General features: G+C 41.7%; 1 protein-coding gene across 4 annotated transcripts in view; it reads left to right on the forward strand.

Moving 5' to 3' along the window:
• lrguk (leucine-rich repeats and guanylate kinase domain containing) overlaps positions 1-24,475 on the forward strand; it is a 159,666-nt gene that overhangs the window by 17,260 nt on the left and 117,931 nt on the right. For all 4 annotated transcript variants that reach the window (XM_087999385.1, XM_043713222.2, XM_087999384.1 and 1 more), the window contains exons 7-10: positions 4,460-4,603; positions 7,663-7,743; positions 13,782-13,868; positions 19,747-19,853. In XM_087999385.1, the coding sequence (XP_087855511.1) occupies positions 4,460-4,603; positions 7,663-7,743; positions 13,782-13,868; positions 19,747-19,853 (419 nt within the window). The remainder of the gene's footprint in view (positions 1-4,459; positions 4,604-7,662; positions 7,744-13,781; positions 13,869-19,746; positions 19,854-24,475) is intronic.

Here is a 24,475-nt window from a genome sequence, read left to right on the forward strand (position 1 = left end):
GAAGTTGATGAACTGCTCCAGTTCATCTTGGGTGCAGGATGTTGCCAAGATGCAGTCATCGATGTAATGGCGCAAGAGTTGCGACACCGTACCTGTGTAGATACTGAAGAGGGACTTTTCGACGTGGCCTACAAAGAGGCAAGGGTAGCTGAGGCCGACCTGAGTGCCCATGACCACCCCTTGGATTTGGAGGAAATGGGAGGAGTTAAAGGAAAAGTTATTAAAGGTGAGGACCTGTTCGGTGAGGTGGAGAAGGGTATTAGTGGAGGGGACTGAATAGGTCTGTTGGAGAGGAAGAAGCTGAGGGCCTAGAGGCCATCCTTGTCGGGTATGGACATGTATGAGGACGTCAGTAGTGAAGATAAAGCGCTGGGAGCCAGGTAACTGGAAGTTACTGAAGATGTAGAGGGTATGGATGGTGTCGCGGATGTAGGTGGTAAGTGCCTGAGCCAAGGGAGAGAGGATGGAGTCGAGGTAGGACAAGATGAGTTTGATGGAGTAGGAGCATGCCGAGACGATGGGTCAGCTGGGGTAGTTGGCCACGTGGATCTTGGAGAGCAGGTAGAACCGGGCAGTGCAGGGCTGGGGCTATGAATTTGGAGGCAGTGGAGGGGAGATCATCGGAGGCAATAAGGGCATGGACAGTGCGAGTGATTTTGGCATGATGAGTCGCGATGGCGTTGTGGGCAATGGGGAGGTAGGACATAATGTCAGCGAATTGACGTTTGGCATCTGCGGCAAGATGGATCATGATGATAAGGCTGAAGCTTTCTCAGCAATCTTCAGCCAGCAGTGCTGAGTGAATGATCCATCTCGGTCTCCTCCAGATGTCACCAACATTACAGATACCAGTCTTCAGCCAATTCACATCACTCCTAGTTGGAAATCCTGGATACTGCAAACACTATAGACCCTGACAACATTCTGGCAATAGTGCCGAAGACCTGTGCTCCAGAACTTGCCGCTTCCCTAGCCAAGCTGTTTCAGTACAGTTACAACACTGGTATTTACCTGACAAGGTGGAAAACTTCCCATATATGTCCTATACATAAAAAGCAGGACAAATCCAACCCAGCCAATTACCACCTCAACAGTCTACTGTCAATCATTGATGGAAGGTGTCATCAATAGTGATATCAAACAGCACCTGCTCAGCAATAACCTACTCAGTGATGCCTAGTTTGGGTTCCGCCAGGGCCATTCAGTTGTTCAAACATGGACAGGAGAGCTAAATTCCAGAGACGAAGTGAGAGTGACAGCCTTTGACATCAAGGCTGCAATTGAAAGAGTGTGGCATCATGGATCTTAGCAAAACTGGAATCATGGATATCGAGGGAAAACCCTGTGGTGGTTAGAGTCATACCTGACACATTGAAGATGGTTGTGGTTGTTGGAGGTCAATCATCTCAGCTCCAGGACATCTCTGCAGGAGTTCCTCTGGGTAGTCTCCTAGGCCCAACCATCTCCTGCTGCTTCATCAATGACTTTCCCTCCATTATGAGGTCAGAAATGGGGATGTTTGTCAATGATTGTACAATGTTCAGCACCATTTGCCACTCCTCAGACACTGAAGCTGTCCATGTCCAAATGCAACAAGATCTGGACAATATCCAGGCTTGGGCTGACAAGTAGCTAGTAACATTTGTGCCACACAAATGCCAGGCTATGACTATCACCAACAAGAGACAATCTAACCATCAACCCTTGACATTCAATGGTATTACCATCACTGAATCCCTCACTATCAACATCCTGGGAGTTATCGTTGGTCAGAAACTCAACTGGACTCACCGCATAAATGCAGCAGCTACGAGAGTAGGTCAGAGCTATAAATACTGCAACAAGTAACTCACCTCCTGGCTCCTGAAAGCCTGTCTACCTCCTCAAGGCACAAGTCAGGTGGATGAGTGCAGCCCCAACAACACTCAAGAAGCTTGACACCATCCAGGACAAAGCAGCCCTACTTGATTGGCACTGTATCCACAAGCATCCACGCCTTCCACCACTGATGCTCACTAGCAGCAGTGTGTATTATCTACAAAATGCACTGCAGAAGTTCTCCAAAGACCTTCAGATAGCGCCTTACAAACTCACAGTCACTTCCATCTAGAAGGACAAGGGTAGCAGATACATGGGAACACCACCACCTTAAAGTTCTCCTCCAAATTACTCACAATCCTAACTTGGAAATATATTGTCATTCCTTCACTGTTGCTGTGTCAATATCCTGGAATTCACTCCCTAATGGCATTGTAGGTCAACCCACAACAGGTAGGCTGCAGCGGTTCAAGAAGGCAGCTTAACTACCAATTTTGTAAGGGCAGCTCAGGATGGTCAATGAATGCTGGCCTGCCAGACAGGCCCACATCCCACAAAATGAATGAATAAAAGTTTATGACATTTCTGTGAAGTTAGTTCCCCAAAGTCTGAGGCTACATTTTTGATCTCAGCTTTTTAATATGGATGGACCTGCAATGCCAATAAGTATGACTTATGGTTATTATTATTGGTATTAATGTGAATTATGCTTGTATCCATAAATATGGAGTGTTGTCAGATTTGTAGCCTAAGTGATTCCCATACCATACTAACTATTCTCTGTACTTTGATTTTTCCAAGGAGGTGGGCATAGCCACTTTAGGACCTCAATTGACCTGGGTGGTGAGCTAAATCCCACTTTCCCAAACTCAGACTAATTGATAAGAGTCAGAAAGCTAAAAGGTGCCCTATGTTGTGCCTGATTGCTCCATTAAATCCCACCCTCTTCTCCTCCCCCCAGCCTGGTGAAAACATTAAATTCTACCCATTTACATTAAATGTAAAGTACCATCTGGTATGGGAAATATAACTGGCAAAGAAAGATATTGCATAAGGCTTTAATAAATTATTAATTCCTTGAAAATTATATGTACATATTTTAAAAGTTTTATTTGAAAAATCAAGAAGATGCAACTGTCACAATCACTTTCAGATGATTTGCTCATTGTTACTACATCCAATATGTTGGGAGCTCAGGTGTCAGTCAAAGGTTTTCCAGCCCACGAAGCCCTTCGGCAAATCTCAAGCGCTGTAAAAACCCTTTTTATATTCAAATATTTTAATTGGAAATGCCATTGTGTTAAACAGCCTTCAGAAAGCTGCCATAAATTGCCATATGTTCACTGCAGTAAAAGAAAATGTAAATGCTTTTTAAATAAAGACTCAGAGGAGTCTGGATGCCTGAACTTGATACAATGACAGGTAAGCAGTCATCCTAACTATGTGCCAAGTACAGTATATATGCTTTTTTATGCTGACTGGTTTCATAGGTATTGTTAATCACTTTTTTTTTGCAAGGGAACTTTAGATATATTCTGTTTTGTGAACATGGACATGTAGGAGTGGCATAGCTGTAATTAAGCTTTTTGCACTTTCACCCATCTAAAATCACTGGAATGCTGTGCTGATTAGCTTAATCGTGAACTGATAGTGACAAATCTTATTGTTCACAGAATCAGAGATTACGATGGTGGCAAAAACAGGCCTTTTGGATCATCAATTCCATGCTGATATTGTTTTCTCCATTTGAGCAACCTGATCTAGTTCCACTCTCCTGCCTGGCTTACTCCTTTTAAATATTCCCCTTTTCCAAGCAACTATCTAATTCTGTAAGAACTACTTCTGGACTCAACTTCATTAACAATGTGAAGTTTCACATTTTAGCTGGAAAGAAGATTTATTTAATTCTTCTTGTGCTTACTTTAAATTTGAGCTTCCTCATTAGTGTCACACAAAAAAACTGTCTGTAGTATTGAATTTATTTATAGCTACTTTGAAATTTGGATGGTGTCTTTCAGGTTTTTGTTAACCTTCAAGCTTCAGTGAAAAAATACACTGACTTCTCCGAAGAAAAAAATTGCTGAAATTTTGACATTAAAACTGAAAAAGCTGTAAATACTCCATTACATATTGCTGCCAGAGCTGCTGAGTATTTACAGAATTTTCTGTTTTCATTTCGGACTTACCAAATCATTCTTCATAACAATGCATTGTTGTTTAAGGTCTTGGTAAATGCAACATTATCTTTTTACTTTTGTAATCAGTGCCTATAGATTGCAAACTAGGGGTTCAGTTTGCCTTTTTAATATGTCTATTTTTATATTTAATCAGGTATATATCCATAAGAGTCTCAGCTGCTCCTCTGCTCCAGAAGGAAACTAATTACAAATTAGATAGTGATGTATCAAATTGAAAAAGAATTGAGTTAGTTGTTGCTTGGTTTTTAACATTTTTTTTGTTCCTTAGCATTTCTATGATGTTTAAAAATAATATTAAATGTAACTGTGCAACTGAACACCTGATAAGCTCCAAACATATTTATAAAAGACAAAACTTGATCATTTTGTGGAGAATAGAAAATCAAGAACAATTATCTCAGAGTCAAATAGTTTTCTCTCCTACGTTTATAATTTATTCACAGCAAGGTAACAAGATCACAGATTTGAAGGGACTGGCAAAACTGAAACGCCTGCACAAGCTTGATCTGTCGAACAATAAAATAGAATCTTTGAAAGGGTTGGCAGACCATGACCTTCTGGAAACTATTAATCTGCAGAACAATCAGGTAAGCAACATAAGCAGGGTATGCAACATATGCAACAAACTTAAATTTTGCTGAATTCCACTACAAACTGATTTGTTAATAAATTGTAATAACTTAGATTTGTACTGTTCTCAGTGAATGAGTTCATTTCATGTTGCGTACAGAATGAACGTGTTTAAAATGTGTACATTGTAACTGACTTAATAGAAGTAAAATAGATAAGAGAGAACAGTCAGTGTGGTTATTTGGATTTTTCAGAAGGGTTTTGATAAGGTCCCTCATAAGAGATTATTGGACAAAATTAAAGCACGTGAGATAGGGAATAGTATATTAGCATGGATCAATAATGGATTGGCAGACTGCAATCAGTGAGCAGGAATAAATGGGTCCTTTTCTGAGCAGCAGGCAGTGACTGGTGCAGTACTGCAAGTATCAATTCTTGGGTACCAGTTATTTATTATAAATACAAATGACTGGCTGAGGGAACCAGATGCAACATTTTCAACTCTGCTGAAGACACAAAACTGGGCAGGATTGAGAAATGTGAGGAGGAGGTATGGCGACTTCAAGGAGACTTCGGCAAATTGAATGAATGGACAACACAAGGCAGATGTGGTACAATGTGGCTAAATGTTAAGTTATACACTTTGGTGTGAAAAACAGAAAGGAAGAGTATTATTTAAATTGTGATTCCAAAGCCTTAACCCCCCCATTCTTTGAATGAAGAAAATCCTCTTTGTCTCAGTCTTAAATGGCTTGCCTTTTATTTTGAGAGTATATCCCTTATGTTATGATCCCAGTTGATGTTATTACAGGACCACCTGGAATCCCAACCAATTCCCAAGCTGGAATCTGGCCAGATAAACCTGATTTGTTTTGGTTTTGATGAAGTGGTCTCTCATTGAAAAGTGAGCATACAATATTACAGATTTGGTTTTAATGAAAAGCTAAAGTTTATTAAGCAAAAGAAATGATGATAACATATAATAAACCAAACAATTTATACATAATATGCCTTTAAAGATTTTGAAACATACAATAGAAATATAATGCCATTAATCTCAAAACACTCATTTGGCAGTGTAGGTGTCTCCCACTATCCGAAAATACAGCGTTCTTATGAAACCTTTTGTAAGCCGAACTGGCGTAAAGCAAAGAAGCAATTACCATTAACGTATATGAGAAAATGTTTTGAGCATTCCCGGACCCAAAAATCATACCAAATAACACACCAAGCCTGAAATAACACTAAGATATAGTAAAAGCAGGAATGATTTGATAGCCGATATAACGTAGAAATAATGTATATACAGTGTAGTTTCACTCACCAGAATCAGGAAGACAGCGAGCACACTGGAATGCTGAGAGGTGGGAGTGATGATGATGGTATGTTAGGCTAAGTCCTCAGAGGTTGGGTGATGGGAGGTACAGGAGACTGGGGTGTAGGAGACAGAGGAAGAGGGCCATCCATTAAAAGGTCCGGGGATTGGCTTGGCACCGTCGCTCTTGCTGTGCACGCTTTTTCGTAAAAGTGAAAATCTTTCAGTCAGCGAAAACAGGTACTAATGTAGGTCTTTCGTAAAAGTGAATTGGCATAAAGTGAACGTTCGAAAAGCGGCAAATACCTGTATCTAAAAACACTTCTTATACACTCTTGCCAGATAAAAATCTTTTTTTTTTGCTAACACCTCAATAGCCTTAAGTTAATTGTCACTTCAGCTTCCAGTCTGGAAAGTCTGAGAGCCTTTTCCTGGAGTTTTATGTGGGATTGTATAGTGAGGCGAATCTTTCAACTCTCAGTCTGGTTGGCAGTCAAGAGCAAACCTCAAGCATTGGAACACAGGAATTAAGAATATGAGGGCCAAATGGCTACTGACCCTGCTCTGCCATTTAATATGATCATTGCTGATCACTTGCCTTAACTTCACTTGTCCACTTATAATCTTGCTTGATTCAATGAGATACAATATTACAAATTACTCAGCATCTCATCGTTGAACCATGTCACGCCAAAGGTTATTCTAGTGAACCCATCTATCTAGTGACTCCACCATACAGATTTTCTGATTATATTTCTTATTATCCTTTTAAATATATAATCTGGGAATTGTAGATATTTTTGATTTCCCTTCTAATATCATATTGCCATTTTATTGCACTTTTCTGTAAGAAGTAGGATCCAGATATTCATTGTCAGGATTGGGTCAGAATAAAGGCCAGCAACAAAAATAAGACATCAACATCCTGCTTGATGCTGCCATGTTTCCGTTCCCAAACCTGCTGAATTTCTTGAGGGTGGGGCAGATCTGGGGGAGGGCAGGGAAGTGAAATCTTCCTTATCGTCATTTGGGCATATACACGTAATTAAACAGTTAAGCCCTGGCCTCCCCAGATGTAGAATTTTTCACAAGGGCAGATATTCATTTGGAAGTATGTCATGCTGAACAGCTCTAACCTGCCTTAAAACAGTCAACACTGTGGAAAAAGTTAGATTGGAACACGTGTATGTGTTTGAAGAAAATCTATTCACAGCAGTGATATTTTAGTTACACTAAAATTCATCTCTATTCTGTACTAACATATCCCTGTGCCCTGACCAACTTGAAAATTCAGAAGCTTTCGTTTCTTTTTAGTACAGGCACAAGTGAGTCAGACCAGAAGGTGAATTGCATATCTGATGTCCTATCTCCAGCCAGGCCCCGGTCACTAATTGAATGCCAATCCTGACTTCTCATCAATTAATCCATCACCTCTATCAAAATCAGAACCTCTATTTGCTTCTCATAAGAGTCAGATTAACACCCAAAATCCTGCATCCACTTCTGCAAAAATCCAGCCCTTGATGTAATGTTTAATTATTTTGCACCTCTTCCTGTAACTTCTTGATGACTTAAGGAGGATCAGATCATTCTTCTGTTGAATTGCAGCCAATAAAATTGGTATGACATTTTCTTAGCTTGCAGCCACTGATGGATGCGTACAGTGAACAGTGAAGTATTGATAATTTAAGACATCCAGTTCGACATAAAAATCTTTTAAAAATTTCTTTATTCTTGTATTGATTTTTGTTTTATTGTCAGGTCAGAGAATTGAATGAAATTAAACACATGCAAAACCTTGAACTTTTACGTGTCTTGAATCTTCAATGGAATCCAATACAGGTACTGGAAAGCTGAGGGGAAGAGAATGTTTAGAGATAGGTTTGGGGGGGGGAAATGTGCATAAGTTTCAGGAAAACAAGATGAAACTCAACAGACAAGCTTCCTTTGGCAGCCATGTGAATGAAACATTGGCTAAAATTCAGCATTATTGATATACTTATTGGAAGGAGGTACCTTAGTATCATCATTGCCTCAAGTTCTAAATATCATTATGAAAAGGCAAATTGTTCCTTTCAAAATCAATTGATGGAATTCATGCTGACTATCCCTTAGAGTTATGTCTTGTAAAGAATAAAATAATAAATTGTACCTACTAAATGTCATGGTTGTTTAAAAAATAAACATAATCAGGTGTTAAAAGCTTCTATAATAACACAGCAATTATTTTATACCTGCTATTACAAAGCATAGAAAAAGCACAACAGCAATATTAAATTAAAACGTAAGGTATCCTGTAGATTTTCTTTGTGAATAACTGTAATTTAGAACAAAATGATGTTCTAAAGCCTTGTTTACAGATTGGAACTGCAGTCAAGACCTGAATTTTAATTCTGCTGAAAAGCATCAAGCATTACTGTGACACAATTGGAATCAGTGGCCACCTTCAAAGTTAATTAAACCTTAGCACTGATATTATTATTTCAGAAGCTTCTATTTTGAATCTTGTCAGCATAAGTGAGGAACTGTATGGTGAAGTTCAATAATTTAGGGAGATCTAAGCCTAGACCTTGTTATTACTGTTTCACCTTAGTCAGCACCATTATTTCTTTGCTTTCCATTGAATTTATGAGAACATTTAGAACTTTTCAAGTCACTGCGATTGCAGAGGGACAAAAATAATTTTCTAAAGTTTGTTAGCCAATATTACAACATCCAGGGCAACCAGATCTTCTCAAAACTGCAGAAAAGGAAAAGGAATTTTGCATTTAAATGCTGTTACAAGAAAAGTAATCAGAAAAAAAAATTGTGCTGAATATTCATATTGTATTATTGAGTTATTTAGTTTTTCTGCAACATTTGGTTCTACTCATGTTTTAATTAGTAAAGAATGTTCTAATTTATAATATGAATATATTTATTCTAAATGGTATGTTGCAGATTTGCAGTCCATTTTTGTTTTTGTTTGCTTATGACATATGTTGAACTATTTTTAACAGCTCATCTGTATTACACAATTACTGTGAATCTTAAGTTATTAATCTTCTGCATCTTTTACTTTTAGTTTTCATGTGTGCTACAGATAAATTCTAACTTTGACTGTTTAAATTCGCTAAAGTATCGTACTCTAAAGACATTGCACCAAGGCTGTTTCTTTTTTCCTCTAATGCCGGTAGCACATTCACTTCCAACTACAATCATTAGGCAGCAACCAAGAACAATTTTGCTATGAATATGCAGTTTCTTTCCCATGATCATGTGAAACTTTATCAGTAATACTTCTCAAAAAATATTCAAAGTTAGAAGTTGAGCCATAAAAAAATCCCATGTGGCAAATGCTTGGCTGTGCATTCAGTCAAATAAACATAGAATATAGAACACTACAGCACAGTATAGGCCCTTTGGCCCTCGATGTTGTGCCAATCTGTGAAACCAATCTGAAGCCCATCTAACTTACACTATTCCATTTTCATCCATACATTTATCCAATGACCATTTAAATGCCCTTAAAGTTGGTGAATCTACTACTGTTGGCAGGGCGTTCCATGCCCCTACTACTCTCTGAGTAAAGAAGCTACCTCTGAGATCTGTCCATATCTAAAACCCCTCAATTTAAAGCTCTGTCCCCTCGTGCTCGCCATCACCATCTGAGGAAAAAGGCTCTCACTGTCCAACCTGTCTAACCTTCTGATTATCTTATATGTCTCAATTAAGTCACCTCTCAACCTTCTTCTCTCTAACAAAAATAGCCTCAAGTCCCTCAGCCTTTCCTCATAAGACCTATCCTCCATATCAGGCAACATCATGGTAAATCTCCCCGAAACCTTTCCAACACTTCCACATCCTTCCTATAATGCGGTGACCAGAACTGCACGCAATACTTCAAGTGTGGCCACACCAGAGTTTTGTACAGCTGCAGCATGACCACATGGGTCCGAAACTCAATCCCTCTATCAATAAAAACTAACACACTATATGCCTTCCTAACAACCCTATCAACCTGAGTGGCAACTTTCAAGGATCTATATACATTGTCACCAAGATCTCTCTGCTCATCTACACTACCAAGAATCTTACATTAGCCAGTACTCTTTATTCCTGTTGCTCCTTCCAAAGTGAATCACCTCACACTTTTCCACATTAAACTCCATTTGCCACCTCTCAGCTCAGCTCTGTAGCTTATCTATGTCTCTCTGTAACCTGCAACATCTTTCAGCACAATCCATAACTCCACCTACCTTGGTGCCATCCGCAAATTTACTAACCTATCCTTCTATGCCCTCATCCAGGTCATTTATAAAAATGACAAACAGCAGTGGCCCCAAAGCAGATCCTTGTACACCCACTTCAGGATGAACATTTACCATCAGCCACCACCATTTCCCATCAGTCTTTTCTCAGCTAGCCAATTTCTGATCCCATGCCACTGTATTTTCTGCAATAGCCTACCCTGGGGAACCTTATCAAGCGCCTTTCTGAAATCCATATACACCACATCAACCACTTTATCCACATCCACATGTTTGGTCACCTTCTCAAAGAACTCAATAAGGTTTGTGAGGCACAAACTATCCTTCACAAAACTGTGTTGACTATCCCAAATTAACTCATTCCTTTCTAGATGATTATAAATCCTATCTCTTGTAACCTTTTCCAACTCTTTACCCATAACCAAAGTAAGGCTCACTGGTCTATAATTACCAGGGTTGGCTCTACTTCCCTTCTTGAACAAGGGGATGACATTTGCTATCCTCTAGTCTTCTGGCACTATTCCTATAGACAATGATGACATAAAGATCAAAGCCAAAGGTTCTGCAATCTCCTCCCCAGCTTCCCAGAGAATCCTAGGATAAATCCCATCTTGCCTAGGGGACTTATCTATTTTCACACTTTCCAGAATTGCTAACACCTCCTCCTTGTGAACCTCAAGCCTGTCTAGTCCAGTAGCCTGTATCTCAGTATTCTCCTTGACAACATTATCTTTCTCTAGTGTGAATACTGACGAAAAATATTCATTTAGCGCTTCCCCTATCTCCTCGGACTCCACGCACAACTTTCCACTACTTATTGGCCCTAATCTTACTCTCGTCATTCTTTTATTCCTGATATACCTATACAAAACTTTAGGATTTTCCTTGATCCTATCTGCCAACAACTTCTCATGTCCCCTCCTGGCTCTTCTTAGATTTCTATTTAGGTCTCTCCTGGCTAATCTATAACTCTCAAGTGCCCTAACTGAGCCTTCACATCTCATTCTAAGATAAGCCTTCTTCATTTGGATGATTATATGAATAGGAAGGGTTTGGAGGGATACGGGTCGGGTGCTGGCAGGTGGGACTAGATTGGGTTGGGATATCTGGTCGGCATGGACGGGTTGGACCGAAGGGTCTGTTTCCATGCTGTACATCTCTATGACTCTATGACTCCTCCTCTGGATGAGAGCTTCAACTTCTTTAGTAAACCGCGGCTCCCTCGCTCGACGACTTCCTCCCTGCCTGACAGGTACATACTTATCAAGAACACGCAGTAGCTGTTCCTTGAATAAGCTCCACATTTCAATTGTGCCCATCCACTGCAATTTCCTTCCCCATCCTATGTATCATAAATCTTACCAAATCTTGTCATAATTGCCTTTCCCCCAGCTATAACTCTTTCATGGCGGTCTATACCTATCCCTTTCCATTGCTAAAGTAAGCATAACTGAGTTGTGGTCACTATCACCAAAGTGCTCACTTTCCTCAAAATCTTAACACCTGGCTGGGTTCATTACCCAGTACCAAATCCAATGTGCCTCGCCCCTTGTTGGCCTGTCTACATACTGTGTCAGGAAACCATCCTGCACACATTGGACAAAAATTGACCTATCTAAAGTACTCAAACTACAGTATTCCTAGTCAATATTTGGAAAGTTAAAGTCCCCCATAACAGTTGCCCTGTTACTCTCGCTCCTACCCAGAATAATCTTTGCTATCCTTTCCTCTGCATCTCTGGAACTATTCGGAGGTCTATAGAAATCTCCCAACAAGGTGACCTCATCTTTTCTGTTTCTAACCTCAACCCATACTACCACAGTAGATGAGTCCTCAAATGTCCTTCCTGCCACTGTAATCCTGTCCTTGACTAACAATGCCACACCTCCCCCTCTTTTGCCATCTTCCCTGTTCTTACTGAAACATTTAAATCCTGGAACCTGCAACCAACCATTCCTGTCCCTGCTCTATCCATGTCTCTGAAATGGCCGCAACATCGATGTCCCAGGTACCAATCCATGCTGCAAGTTCGCCCACCTTATTTCGGATGCTCCTGGTGTTGAAGTAGACATACTTCAAACCACCTTCCTGCTGCCCGTACATTCTTGCGACCTTGAAACCTTATTTCCGACCTCACTACTCTCAACCTCCTGGACACCGGACCTACAATTTAGGTTCCCATCCCCCTGCTGAATTAGTTTAAACCCTCCTGAAGAGCATTAGCAAATGTCCCCCCAGGATATTGGTATCCCTCTGGTTCAGGTGTAGATCATCCTGTCTGTAGAGGTCTCACCTATCCTAGAATAAGCCCCAATTATTCAGGTATCCAAAACCCTCCCTCCTGCACCATCCCTATAGCCATGTGTTCAACTCCTCTCTCTCCCTATTCCTCGCCTCGCTAGCATGTGGCATAGGTCACAAACCAGAGATAACAACTCTGTTTATTCTCGCTGTAAGCTTCCATCCTAACTCTTGAATTTCTGTCTTAAATCCCCATTTCTCCTCCCACGTATGTCGTCAGTGCCTATGTGAACCATGACCTGGGGCTGCCCCCCTCCCTTCCCTTCCCCCTAAAGGATCCCGAAAACATGATTCATGACATCACGAATCCTGGCACCTTGGAGGCAACACACCAACAGTGAGTCTCTCTCACTCCCACAGAACCTCCTCTCTCTCCCCCTAATTATGGAATCCCCAGTGACAAATGCTCTGCTCTTCTCCCCACTTCCCCTCTGAGCAACAGGGACAGACTCCATGGCTTACCCCGGTAAGTCGTGCCCCCCAACAGTATTCAAAATGGCATACTTATTATTAAGGGGAACGGCCACAGGGGATCCTTGCACTGTCGGCTGGTTCCTTTTCTGTCCCCTGATTGTAACCCATCCACCTTCTTCTTGTACCTGAGGTGTGACTACCTCCCTGTAACTCTTCTCGATAACTCCCAAATGATACGAAGTTCATCCTGCACCAGCTCCAGCTCCAATTCCCTAATGCAGTTTTCGAGGAGCTGGCGTTGGGTGTACTTCCTGCAGATGAAGTCAGGAGGGACATTAGTGGTGACCCTTACCTCCCACATTCTGCAGGAGGAATATTCAACTGCCCTAACCTCCATTCCCACTATTCTGAATTCCTAAAGAGACTACTGAAAAATAAAGAATAAAACAAAAAACTAGTTACCTTACCAATCTGATGCACAGAACTCTTTTTTTGGTTAGAGCAGGAGAATGGGTGGGAGACACTACCAAAGTAGTGTTTCACGTAACGCAACTGCCCAAATATATTACTTCACTTACTTGGCAGTCCCATGTCTGCTTCTGCTCAGCAAGCACTCCGCCTATTCACGAGGTAAATTTTTAAATCAGTGACTCACCTTCCTGGCAGCCCTGGGTTATCGCTCCTGCTCTTCCTGCTGCTGAACATAAAATGGAGGGCCCCGACGCTCGAGGTAAGTTTTGAAATCAGTGATTCACCTTCCCGGCAGATCCCTGGTCGTCACTCCTTCTCTTCCTGCTGTTGAACACAAATTGGAGGACCCCCCCAGCACTCGAGGTACTTTTTTATTAATTAAATTATAATAAAGTCAATCCTTGCATGAAGTCAGTTCTTTTTAGATTTTTTTTTCTCCAATAGGAAAACCCTGATTATTTATACTGGATCTTGTACATGGTGCAGAAACTGACTGAGCTGGATCTTAAAAAAGTGAAAGCAATTGATAAGGTAAATTGAATTATTCCTTGAAAATTGTTTTTAATTATATACTGATAGGACCAAGTAAACATAATTATTAAAATTTACATCATGTAATGTAACTTTACAGTTCAGTGATAAAACAATTGTTTAAAATTTATTTTGTTATTTGACATCAGTTTATTTGTATAAAATGTGCTGTAACTGTTTCACATACACAATTTTATTTCTGTAATCACAGCTTACATTTGCTTGAAAAGTGTTAACTTATTTGTAGGTTTTGAATATTAATTTATACGCACTCTGAACAAGAGATATACAGAGTGAACAGTCTTTAAATCTTATGGGCAGAATTCTTCCTTCTGTGCTTAACAAGAACTATTATTTACTGCTAATAACTAGATTCTAATCAGTGATAAACAACCATGAACTGTCACTATATGGCTGCACTAGTTAAGACTCTAACTCCCTCTTAAAGCCCTGACACACACAAACAGAATGTACAGATGAACAAAACGAGATTGGTTTTAAGGGTTAATAGAAAGTAAAACTGGGAAACAGAATTCAATAGCAACAGACTACATGCTTCACTGACATGATCCTTTTTCTTGCCATGATTTTCTGTTCTTTAATCTCCTCTCTCCAGGTTTATTCACTTCTTTACAGAATATTTGGTACACTACAAATTCTCTTAGTTACTAATTAAAAGGCACAGCTTACAGCACTGGTGGGAGAGAATAACTGGATTTCTTCAGACTTTGGGTACTTTTATTGCAGAGAGATTGAGAGGGAGAGAGACACCTTCTGCCTTTCCACAATTTGAAGGTCTCTCATCATATTGTTCGATGGAATCTTATGTGTTTTGGTGTGAGTTCTGTTGAATTTTGTAAAGGGATTTCTGACGTGAGGCTTAGTAAGATTTCTTGTCCCATCTTGTCAAATTTGCCTTATTAATGACCTATTTTGTCCCTATCACACACTCACATCCGATTCCAACCCCGCATTATCACATGCCATTCAGGGAACAGCTTGCCAGTCAGCGGATGTCTACGAAAAGACTGGCAGCCCTTCCACACCCACAATCTTTAAAAAAAACTGCTATGAACCCAGATAAGCTTTAGCATTATGAAGCTTCCCTGCTTGGTCAAGGATGTTTCCAGAAGATGTCATAGAAGGGAAAGTGGCACCAGGATTCCTTGGTAGGAAAGCAAAGGTCCTGGTTCAGGGAATATGCAAAGATTCCACTTCGTTGAAAAGTGGTAGAAGAGGCCATACCACCAGGCCGTGGCAATCTGGTCTGAGGTCAGTACCCAGGTTATTGCCATCTTCATGATCTAGAGGAATGGCCAGCAATATCATAAGAAGATCAAAGACCTTCTTCACTATACCAGGGTAAGTGCCTTCCCTTCGCTGATCTGCACCCTGTTCCCACCAAGGTTTATGGTTTACCATTCACACTATCACCTTCAACGTGTTCCCTCGCCCATACTGACCAACACCTGCCCCACTCCCTCACCCAAATCTCCCACATTAATAACTCTGCGTGCCCTCTGCACACCTTTGCCTCACTTAGGTAATTTCATCTTTCTCCTACCTGCACTAACTCTAACAGATGTGTCACCCACTGTTATCTCACTGAATCCCTCTCTTTCTCTCATGATGGGAGGAAATAGCCAATAACAGAGCAGAGAGAGTCTGTATCGATGGAGGGGTGCCCAACATTAAGCTCCTAGGAGGAGAGAATGATGGCCCTTGCAGGGCAAGAGTGGTTCAGTCTTGCAGTGGTTCCAAATCATCCATGTCCTGTCAACTCTTCATTCTATTACAACTCTCACAGTAGAGCCACTCAGTGTCATTCATTGGTTATCACTGCTAATCACTGGTCATATGCCTTATCTTTCTTTTACCTTGCAGTTACTGCCAGCATCTCCTGTGTTGAAATGGCTGGCTCCCCTAAAAGTTACCTCCTACACCTCTAAGGGTGAGAGCTCTGAGGCCACAGAGGAAGCATTAGCAAGGCTGCCTCCTTCATCCCTATCAGCTCAGATATTGACACTTCAGTGGAAAACTTTAGCATTAGAAAGTATGAGCTCACAATATAAAGCTGTGCATCTGACTGAGGAAGAAATGGCCTAGATTGCTAGAACTTGGAGGTCTGTCAAAGATCAGCCACCATTTCAACCCCAAGCAGGAGAGGACTGTATGGTGTCAGTATTTGAGGATTTCATCCTCATGCATAAGGAGGAACAGAAGCAGCTGACATATATGGGAGGCTATGACCCACATTGCAGCAATGAAGCTGCAGCAAGCAGTGAGTCATGCGACTGTCTAGCTGCCCTCATCGACAGGTTGGCAGCTATCATGGAGTCCAGCCCACCTTAGGATCTATTGGAGAGGTGCGCTCCATGGCTCAGACGTTGGTCCTCAGTACTGAAGTCTAGATGACAGGAATGGGTCTCCTGGTGAGCATTTTAGGTATCCCTTCCTCAGAATACAGGGTAGTGCCAGGAGGCACCCAGCCACAGAAGAAACAACCCCATTCGAAATCTTTACTCAGGACACTCCAGAGGTGGCTGGCACCTCCACTTCCACTCTGTCTGCCCTCCGTGACTGTTGAAGGTTGAGTGGGAACCTTATAACAATCAACAATGGTAACATGGTTGCCATTTGGCTAGCTTTTAAATCCCAGATTTTTATTCACTTAAAATTTCACATCAGCCGTGGTGCGATTAAAATCCATGCTCACAGGGCATTAATCCAGAACTTTGAATTATTAGTCCAGTGACTTCAGCAGTTCCCACCCTCCAAGAGTTCAGTGTCTACAACTGTCATTACCATACTCTATTTTAATTCCAGATTTTCAAAACAATGTCTGCTCAGTTATGTGGTAATTTGCAGCACTGACTAACATATAATAAGATATCCTTCTTTAAAACATTGGCTGTGTGTCAGGCACTTGATTGAGCAAGTTGCAATTTATTTATGTGTTAATTTTTCTACAGAAACAACAAATAAAATTGCTTACAGTTCATTGAAATTTTTGTATGAATTCACTCTTCAAATTTCAACCTTAAACTGACAAAATATGATTCCAACAGTGGCATTATTGCTTGGAAAGCCCTCGCACAAAGTTTGCCATGTGGAATCTGTAACGAAATATGAGTTAGATATATTTCTAAAGTGTACCATATAGCTTTCATAGTTTAGCAGTTCCAGAGATATAGATAATCAGTGAGGGGTTAGTTGCACAAAGCAATGAGCTCTAGTGTACATCTACTGGACTATCGAGAATATGTAATATGATGCCATATTTGGGGTGTTTGGGGTGACTTTAATGCTTCCTATCTGTTGGTTTAACACGAGGACAGGCATGTAAACTTCAGAGGGTGGCCTTCCCACTGCCAGCTTCAACCTATCAGAAATTTTAGGGGTGCAGTAAAGAGATGCCAGGCCACCTAATGGCTTCCTAAGGGCATATCATCACCATTGCAGGTACTTTACCAGTAGTATTAAAAGGCCCTCACTGTGTGGGCAACTGGCAGCTAGCTGCAGGTCTAGTGTTGGACAAAGGTGTGATCTCTCTGTGTGAGCTTCCTGTGCCCATCAGAAGCTGCCTACTCACCCAGGGCTCTTCACTTCACTTTAACCCTCCACTCTCACATCTTGATTCTGGGACTTGCTGGCACTAATGGGATCCAAGACAGAATTTCCTCCTAAGATAGAGGTGGCAGTTTCACCTTGAAGGTGAATTAAAGGGGAAGGTCTTTGAATACTGCTGCAGTGATCAAGGACAGATATTTTAGCCAGAATTGAGAGGGCACAAGTATCAGGAAAGACTGAACAGACTTTAGAAAAAGCAGGTTGAGTAGTAATCTGATAGATGTTTTTAAGTAATAAAAATATATTTGATACCATAGATATGGAAAACTGCTAAAAAGGATAAACCAGAAGTAGAGACCATAAGTTTCAAATTGCCAGCAGTAAGCTCAATAAAGAATTCGAGAAACGCATCCAAAGAATGCACTATCACAAAGAATAATTCAGGCAAATCACATTGATGTATTTAAGAGAAAATTAAATAAACACACAGGGGTAAAGGAATAGAATGCTGTCCTAATAGTGTTAGATAAGGAGGGGTTGGAGGAAGCTTGTACAGAGCTTCTGTTGGACCAAATGGTCAGTTTCTAAGCTGTAGATAAAGATTTACTATTAAATCTAACAGTGAGTATAAATATTACTGTGTCAGCTAATGAGTTCAATGTCGAGAGATTTACAGATGGACTTACAGTAAACAATCTCATGTAATCATCTTTATGAACTATAGCAAACAGAAACTGATGACTTCAGTGAATCACTGTAAAAGAAGGATTTATTCAGCAAAGTTGGAAGGGGTGCAGGATAGTTACATAGTACTAATTATTTGTGTAAAATTAATACCAGTCACTTATTAGCAGTGCTGTCCATTGATATGATTGATGGGAAAATTACCCAATCATTTCCATTTTGGCCAGGATTTGTGATGTCACCATAGCCAGCCTACTTCCTTTATTAGCTATATGACTACATGTTTCATAGAATAATAAGATTGTTTTCAGGCCCTTCTGGGTTGGAACTGGAAACATATAAACATAGAAAATAGGAGCAGCAATAAGTTATTTGGCCCTTCGGGTCTGCTTTGCCGTTCTGAATTGATTTTAACGAGACCAGCCAGGTGGCCCTCATAGAATATGAGTTCCTTGATTGAGATTGTTAATCTAGTCCAATCAGGAGCTCTGGCTGGCAGATAAAAACAAGAGCGTCAGATGCCCAGTTCACTCTGAGAGCTGGATGTGAGGGAGCTGGATCAGTGTTAAGGATTTACCATATATAAATAAAGGGTGATGGGATACCAGAGTTATTTCACATTCAATATGATCATAGCTGATCATTCAACTCAGTACCCTGTTCCTGCTTTCTCTCCAAGCCCTTTGATCCCATTATCACTAAGAAAGAAATCTAATTCTTTACTGAAAAAATTCAATGTTTTGGCTTTGTCCACCTTCTATTGCAGAGAATTCCACAGTCTCACCACTGTCTGGGTGAAGAAATTTCTCCTCATCTCAGTTTTATTTGTCCTACTCCATATCCTAAACTGTCACCAGGAAGCGAAGAGGGGACTGAAAGTACTGAGGTCGCTGCCATGCCAGTTTTCTGGTCCCAGCCACTTTTGCAGAGGTTGTTCCAGGATAGCAAGGCTAACTACATCCATCTCTTGGTGCATTGCAGGTAGCAGTCGGGGCTGTTAAGGGTTAAGTGAAGCCAATTAATGGAGGTATACTTGGAATTTTCAATAAATTGCACTGAATGGGTTTCCTTTGGTGATTGGTGGTGGCCAGCTGGCAGTAGGCAGGGAAAACATGTTGTGCAAATCTCTCTACTTGCGTGGATGTGCCCAAGAGTAACCCCTCCCACCCTCCAGCCACAACAGTAGCAGCCTGGCTGCTGTATTTGCTTAAATATTTAAAAATCTGGAGAGAAGCCCCTTCATGTTTGAAGGATCTATTCTGTTTATCATAACCTGACGCGACTCTCAAGGTGGAAATCCTCTAATTGGAGCTCCAGCATTGAATGCCTATCCACTGAACTTAATTGAATGGAGATCTTATCTCACCCACGGCTATACATTTCAGGAAATTCTGACCACTTTTGCAATGTGCTGAAGCAACATTTGAAGTTCCTTATCACCAACAGGTTTTGAAAAATTTAAGCCCAAATCTCAATGTTTCTTTTTACATCACAGCTGTACTGACTGGCATTGGTTTCTACACTTACCAAGATATATTGGTTTCTACACTTGCTCAAAATTCTTGGAGGCATAACAATGTAATAGATTATGAAAGATATATTTACATCAGTTTTTCTCTCCCAGGTTCTGGCAATCAATAAATATAACCCTCCAGCTGAAGTGGTAGCTGCCAATGACCACATGACCCACATAATGTATAGCTTTCAGCAACTTCAGAGGATTTATGACAGGTATGTATAATGTCCTTAACTGAACTTGTATTTTTCACCTGTAGAGGGTGCTTAAACATTGCAAAATTGTGCACCTAAGGATTGGCTTTAGTCTAATTTAGATGTTTGATGCTTTTGCTCATTGAAAAATCTCTTTCACTTTCAGTTGTAAAGCATTTGGGATTATTAGTTGTTTATTGCCTTCTTGTTAATAGATATAGTTAGGCAGGGTTGGATGATGTTTCAAACATTCCAAATTTGATATGTCTGATGCAATACTATTAAAGACCTTGTGTACTAACTGACAATGATTGTTGACCTTAATATTTTCATTGCTTTTATTCATTCCATCTATGCTGTGGATTATATGTTGTCAACGTTATGCATTTTAACTTATTCATAGAATGTAGAGTAGTAAAGCACAGAAGAAGCCCATTTAACCCATTGGCTTTGTCCAGCACATTCTAAGAGCATTTCAGCTATTCTCAGCTCCTTCCTCATGTTGCGGCAATATCATTTCTCCTAGAAAAATTAATCAGATTCCTAATGAAGGCTACTGTTGAATTCATTTTCAGACCGCACATTCCAAATTTTAACCATTTGCTGCACAAGAGATTGTCCTGTCATGTTGCCTCTGATTCTTTGGCCAAATTGTGCTCTCTGTTATGAATTCTTCAGCATTGCAAACAGCTTGTTTTTGTTAACTCTATCTCAACACTTCTTAATTTAACACAATTCTGTCAGATCAGTTCACAGCCATCTATGCTGTAAATTTCTCTGGTCTATTACCTCTCATCCTTGGAACCATTCTGATGAATCTCTTCTGCACTCTCACCAATGCCTTTACATGCTTCCTAATTGCGGAACACAGATTGGATAAAATACTGGACTTGGGGTCAAATTAGTGTTTAATATTAGTTTATATAACTTCCCAACAAATGTCTTATTGACCGCTTTTGTTGTTCCTCACTAAGATATATTCTTGACTAACAAGGGAGTCAGATTTTCAGGGGTACGCAAGAATGTGGATTTGAGGCCAAAGTCAGATCAGCCATGATTTTATGGATTGGCAAAGCAAGCTCATAGGGCTGAATGGCCTACAACTACTCCTATTTTTGTTTGCTCATGTACATATTATATGTGCATTATGTCCTGCCACCTTCAAAGATTTGTGCTGAAATAGTGTTTTTTAACATTGCACCACTCAGCATGCATTCTCTTTCCTTATTCTTCTGACTAACACCTACATTAATGTTCATATGATTAATGTACATCTGCTCATTGCACCTGCCTGGTTGATGAAGACTATTATGATCAATCTCAGCGTTTACTTTCAGGTTTTCCATACATTTCAAAATTGTGCTGTTCCTACAAGCACAAGCCATGAATCTAAACCAGCAATGGTCCTAGCATTGAATCCTGGGAGAGTTTGTTGTAAGCCTCCTAGCAGTCTACAATAAAACTACCCACTAAAACTTTGTTTTGCATCCTGTAGCCAATTTTGTATCCATGCTGCAAACACATTTATCCTGTGGGTTTCAATTTTGCCATTAAACTCATTATGTAGTACTTTATCAAATCTTTTTGGAAGTCTCAACTTGAACATTGATTATTGAATTGTGAAAAGCATCATGGCCAAACCCAGTTTAATCCTCAATAAATAATGATAAAAAGAACCCGGCTGCCTTTTGTTTAAGAGTCGAGAGTGTGGTGCTGTAAAAACACAGCAGGTCAGGCAGCATCGAGGAGTAGGAGAATCAATATTTCAGCCAAAGCCCTCCATCAGGAGCTCTGATCTCCAGCATCTGCAATTCTCACTTTCTCCTGCCTTTTGTTTAACCTGGGCATTTACGCCTTCCCAGAAACTGTATCATTTACCTGTTTCCCAGCTACCAATCGTGACTTGCCAGACAATTAAACCAGGAAAATCCCTTCACCCTGAGTCATTTATAGCAGGTAATGTAATTGGTAGCATGGTGATGGTTTGTTTTCCTGGCACAAACCATTTGGTTTAACAAGACCTCTTTAATACCAGTAGAGAATGGACTCTAGGAGAAAGTGAGGACTGCAGATGCTGGAGATCAGAGCTGAAAAATGTGTTGCTGGAAAAGCGCAGCAGGTCAGGCAGCATCCAAGGAGCAGGAGAATTGACGTTTCAGGCATAAGCCCTTCTTTAGGAATGAGGAAGGTATGCCAAGCAGGCTAAGATAAAAGGTAGAGAGGAGGGACTTGGGGGAGGGGCATTGGGAATGCGATAGGTGGAAGGAGGTTAAGGTGACGGTGATAAGCTGGAGAGGGGGTGGGGGCGGAGAGGTTGGGAAGAAGATTGCAGGTCAAGAAGGCGGTGCTGAGTCCGAGAGTTGGGACTGAGATAAGGTGGGGGGAGGGGAAATGAGGAAGCTGGAGAAATCTGCATTCATCCCTTGTGGTTGGAGGGTGCCTAGGCGGAAGATGAGGCGCTCTTCCTCCAGGCAATGTGTTGCCATGGTCTGGCGATAGAGGAGGCCAAGGACCTGCATGTCTTTGGTGGAGTGGGAGGGGGAGTTAAAGTGTTCCGCCACGGGGCGGTTTGGTTGGTTGGTGCGGGTGTCCCAGAGATGTTCTCTGAAACGTTCCGCAAGTAGGTGGCCTGTCTCCCCAATGTAGAGGAGGCCACATCAGGTGCAGCGGATGCAGTAAATGATGTGTGTGGAGGTGCAGGTGAATTTGTGACGGATATGGAAGGATCCCTTGGGGCCTTGGAGGGAAGTGAGGGGGGAGGTGTGGGCGCAAGTTTTGGATTTCTTGCAATTGCAGGGGAAGGTGCCAGGAGTGGAGGTTGGTTTGGTGGGGAGTGTGGACCTGACGAGGGAGTCACAGAGGGAGTGGTCTTTCCGGAACGCTGATAGGTGAGGGGAGGGAAATATATCCCTGGTGGTGGGGTCTGTTTGGAGGTGGCGGAAATGACGAAGGATGATACGATGTATCTGGAGGTTGGTGGGGTGGTAGGTGAGGACCAGTGGGGTTCTGTCCTGGTGGCGATTGGAGGGGCAGGGTTCAAGGGCGGAGGAGTGGGAATGGAGGAGATGCGGTGGAGAGCATCGTCAACCACGTCTGAGGGGAAATTGCGGTCTTTGAAGAAGGAGGCCATCTGGGTTGTTCGGTAATATAACAGTTCCTGATGATGCTTGGCACAATCCGTAGACTTGGGGATCCCATGTTTTTGGCCTTATTGTAATCAGTGGTGGGAAGGAAAGAATGGATTATCTACATTAGTTCAGTTAGCTTGAGACTATTTAAGTATGGAGAAAGTGGGTACTGCAGATGCTGGACATTCCTAATGAAGAGCTTATGCTCGAAACGTTGACTCTCCTGCTCCTTAGATACTGCCTGACCGGCTGTGTTTTTCCAGTGCCACACTTTTTGATACCTGTTTAAGTATGCGAAAATGAGGACTTCAGATGCTGGCGATCAGAGTCGAGAATGTGGTGCTGGAAAAGCAAAGCAGATCAGACAGCGTCCAAGGAGCAGGAGAATCAATGTTTCGGGCATAAGCCCTTCATCAGAAATGAGGTTTGTGGGCCAGAGGGGCTGAGAGATAAACGGGTGGGGCTGGGTGGAAGGTAGCTGGGAATGTGATATGTGGTTGAAGGAGGGGGCAAAAAGGTGATAGGTCAGAGATGAGGATAGAGCGGATGGGTGGAAAGAAGGATGGACAGGTCAAGAGGGCAGTGCTGAGTTGGAGGCTTGTGACTGTGAATAAGGTGGGGGGAGTGGAAATGAGGAAACTGGTCAAATCCACATTGATCCTCTGTGTTTGCAGGGTTCCAAGGCGGAAGATGAGGTGTTCTTCCTCCAGGCATTGGGTGGTTAGGGATTGGCGATGGAGGAGACGCAGGACCTGCATGTCCTTGGTGGATTGGGAGGGCGAGGTAAAGTGTTCGGCCACAGTGCGGTGGGGTTGATTGGTGCAGGTGTCCCAGAGATGTTCTCTGAAATGATATGCAAGTTGGCATCCTGTCTCCCTAATGTAGAGGAGACTACATTGATTTCAACGGATACAGCAGATAACGTGTGTGGAAGTACAGGTAAATTTCTGTTCAATATGGAAGGATACTTTGGGGCCTTGGATGGAGGTAGGGCGGAGATGTGGGCACAGGTATTGCACTTGTGTTGGCAGGGGAAGGTGCCGGAAGTTGAGTGTGGGCTGGTGGGAGGCGTGGATCTGACAAGGGAGTTGCGGAGGAAAGGATCTCTCAGAAGCATAGATGGGGTGAGAAGGGAAGTATATCCTTAGTGGTTGGGTCTGTTAGTAGGTGGCGAAAGTGGCGGAGGATGATGCAATGTACCCGGAGGTTGATAGGGTGGAAGGTGAGGACCGGGGGATACTGTCCTTGTTGCGATTGAAGAGGTGGGGTTCAAGGGTGGAGGTCCGGGAAGTGGAGGAGATGTGCTGGAGGACATTGTCGACCACATGGGAGGGGAAATTGTGGTTTTTGAAAAAGACGCCATCTGGGATGTTCTATAGTGGAATTGGTTATCCTGGGAGCAGATGCGGCGGAGATGGAGAAATTGGGAATAAGAGATTTTGTTTTTACAGGAGGTAGGGTGGGAGGCGGTGTAGTCCAGGTAGCTGTCGGAGTCTGTGGGTTTGTAGTAGATAT

This window comes from Chiloscyllium plagiosum, unplaced genomic scaffold (genome assembly GCF_037043375.1).
Source record: "Chiloscyllium plagiosum isolate Xiang-an unplaced genomic scaffold, Cpla_swu_hap1 HiC_scaffold_23, whole genome shotgun sequence".
Lineage (NCBI taxonomy): Eukaryota > Metazoa > Chordata > Chondrichthyes > Orectolobiformes > Hemiscylliidae > Chiloscyllium > Chiloscyllium plagiosum.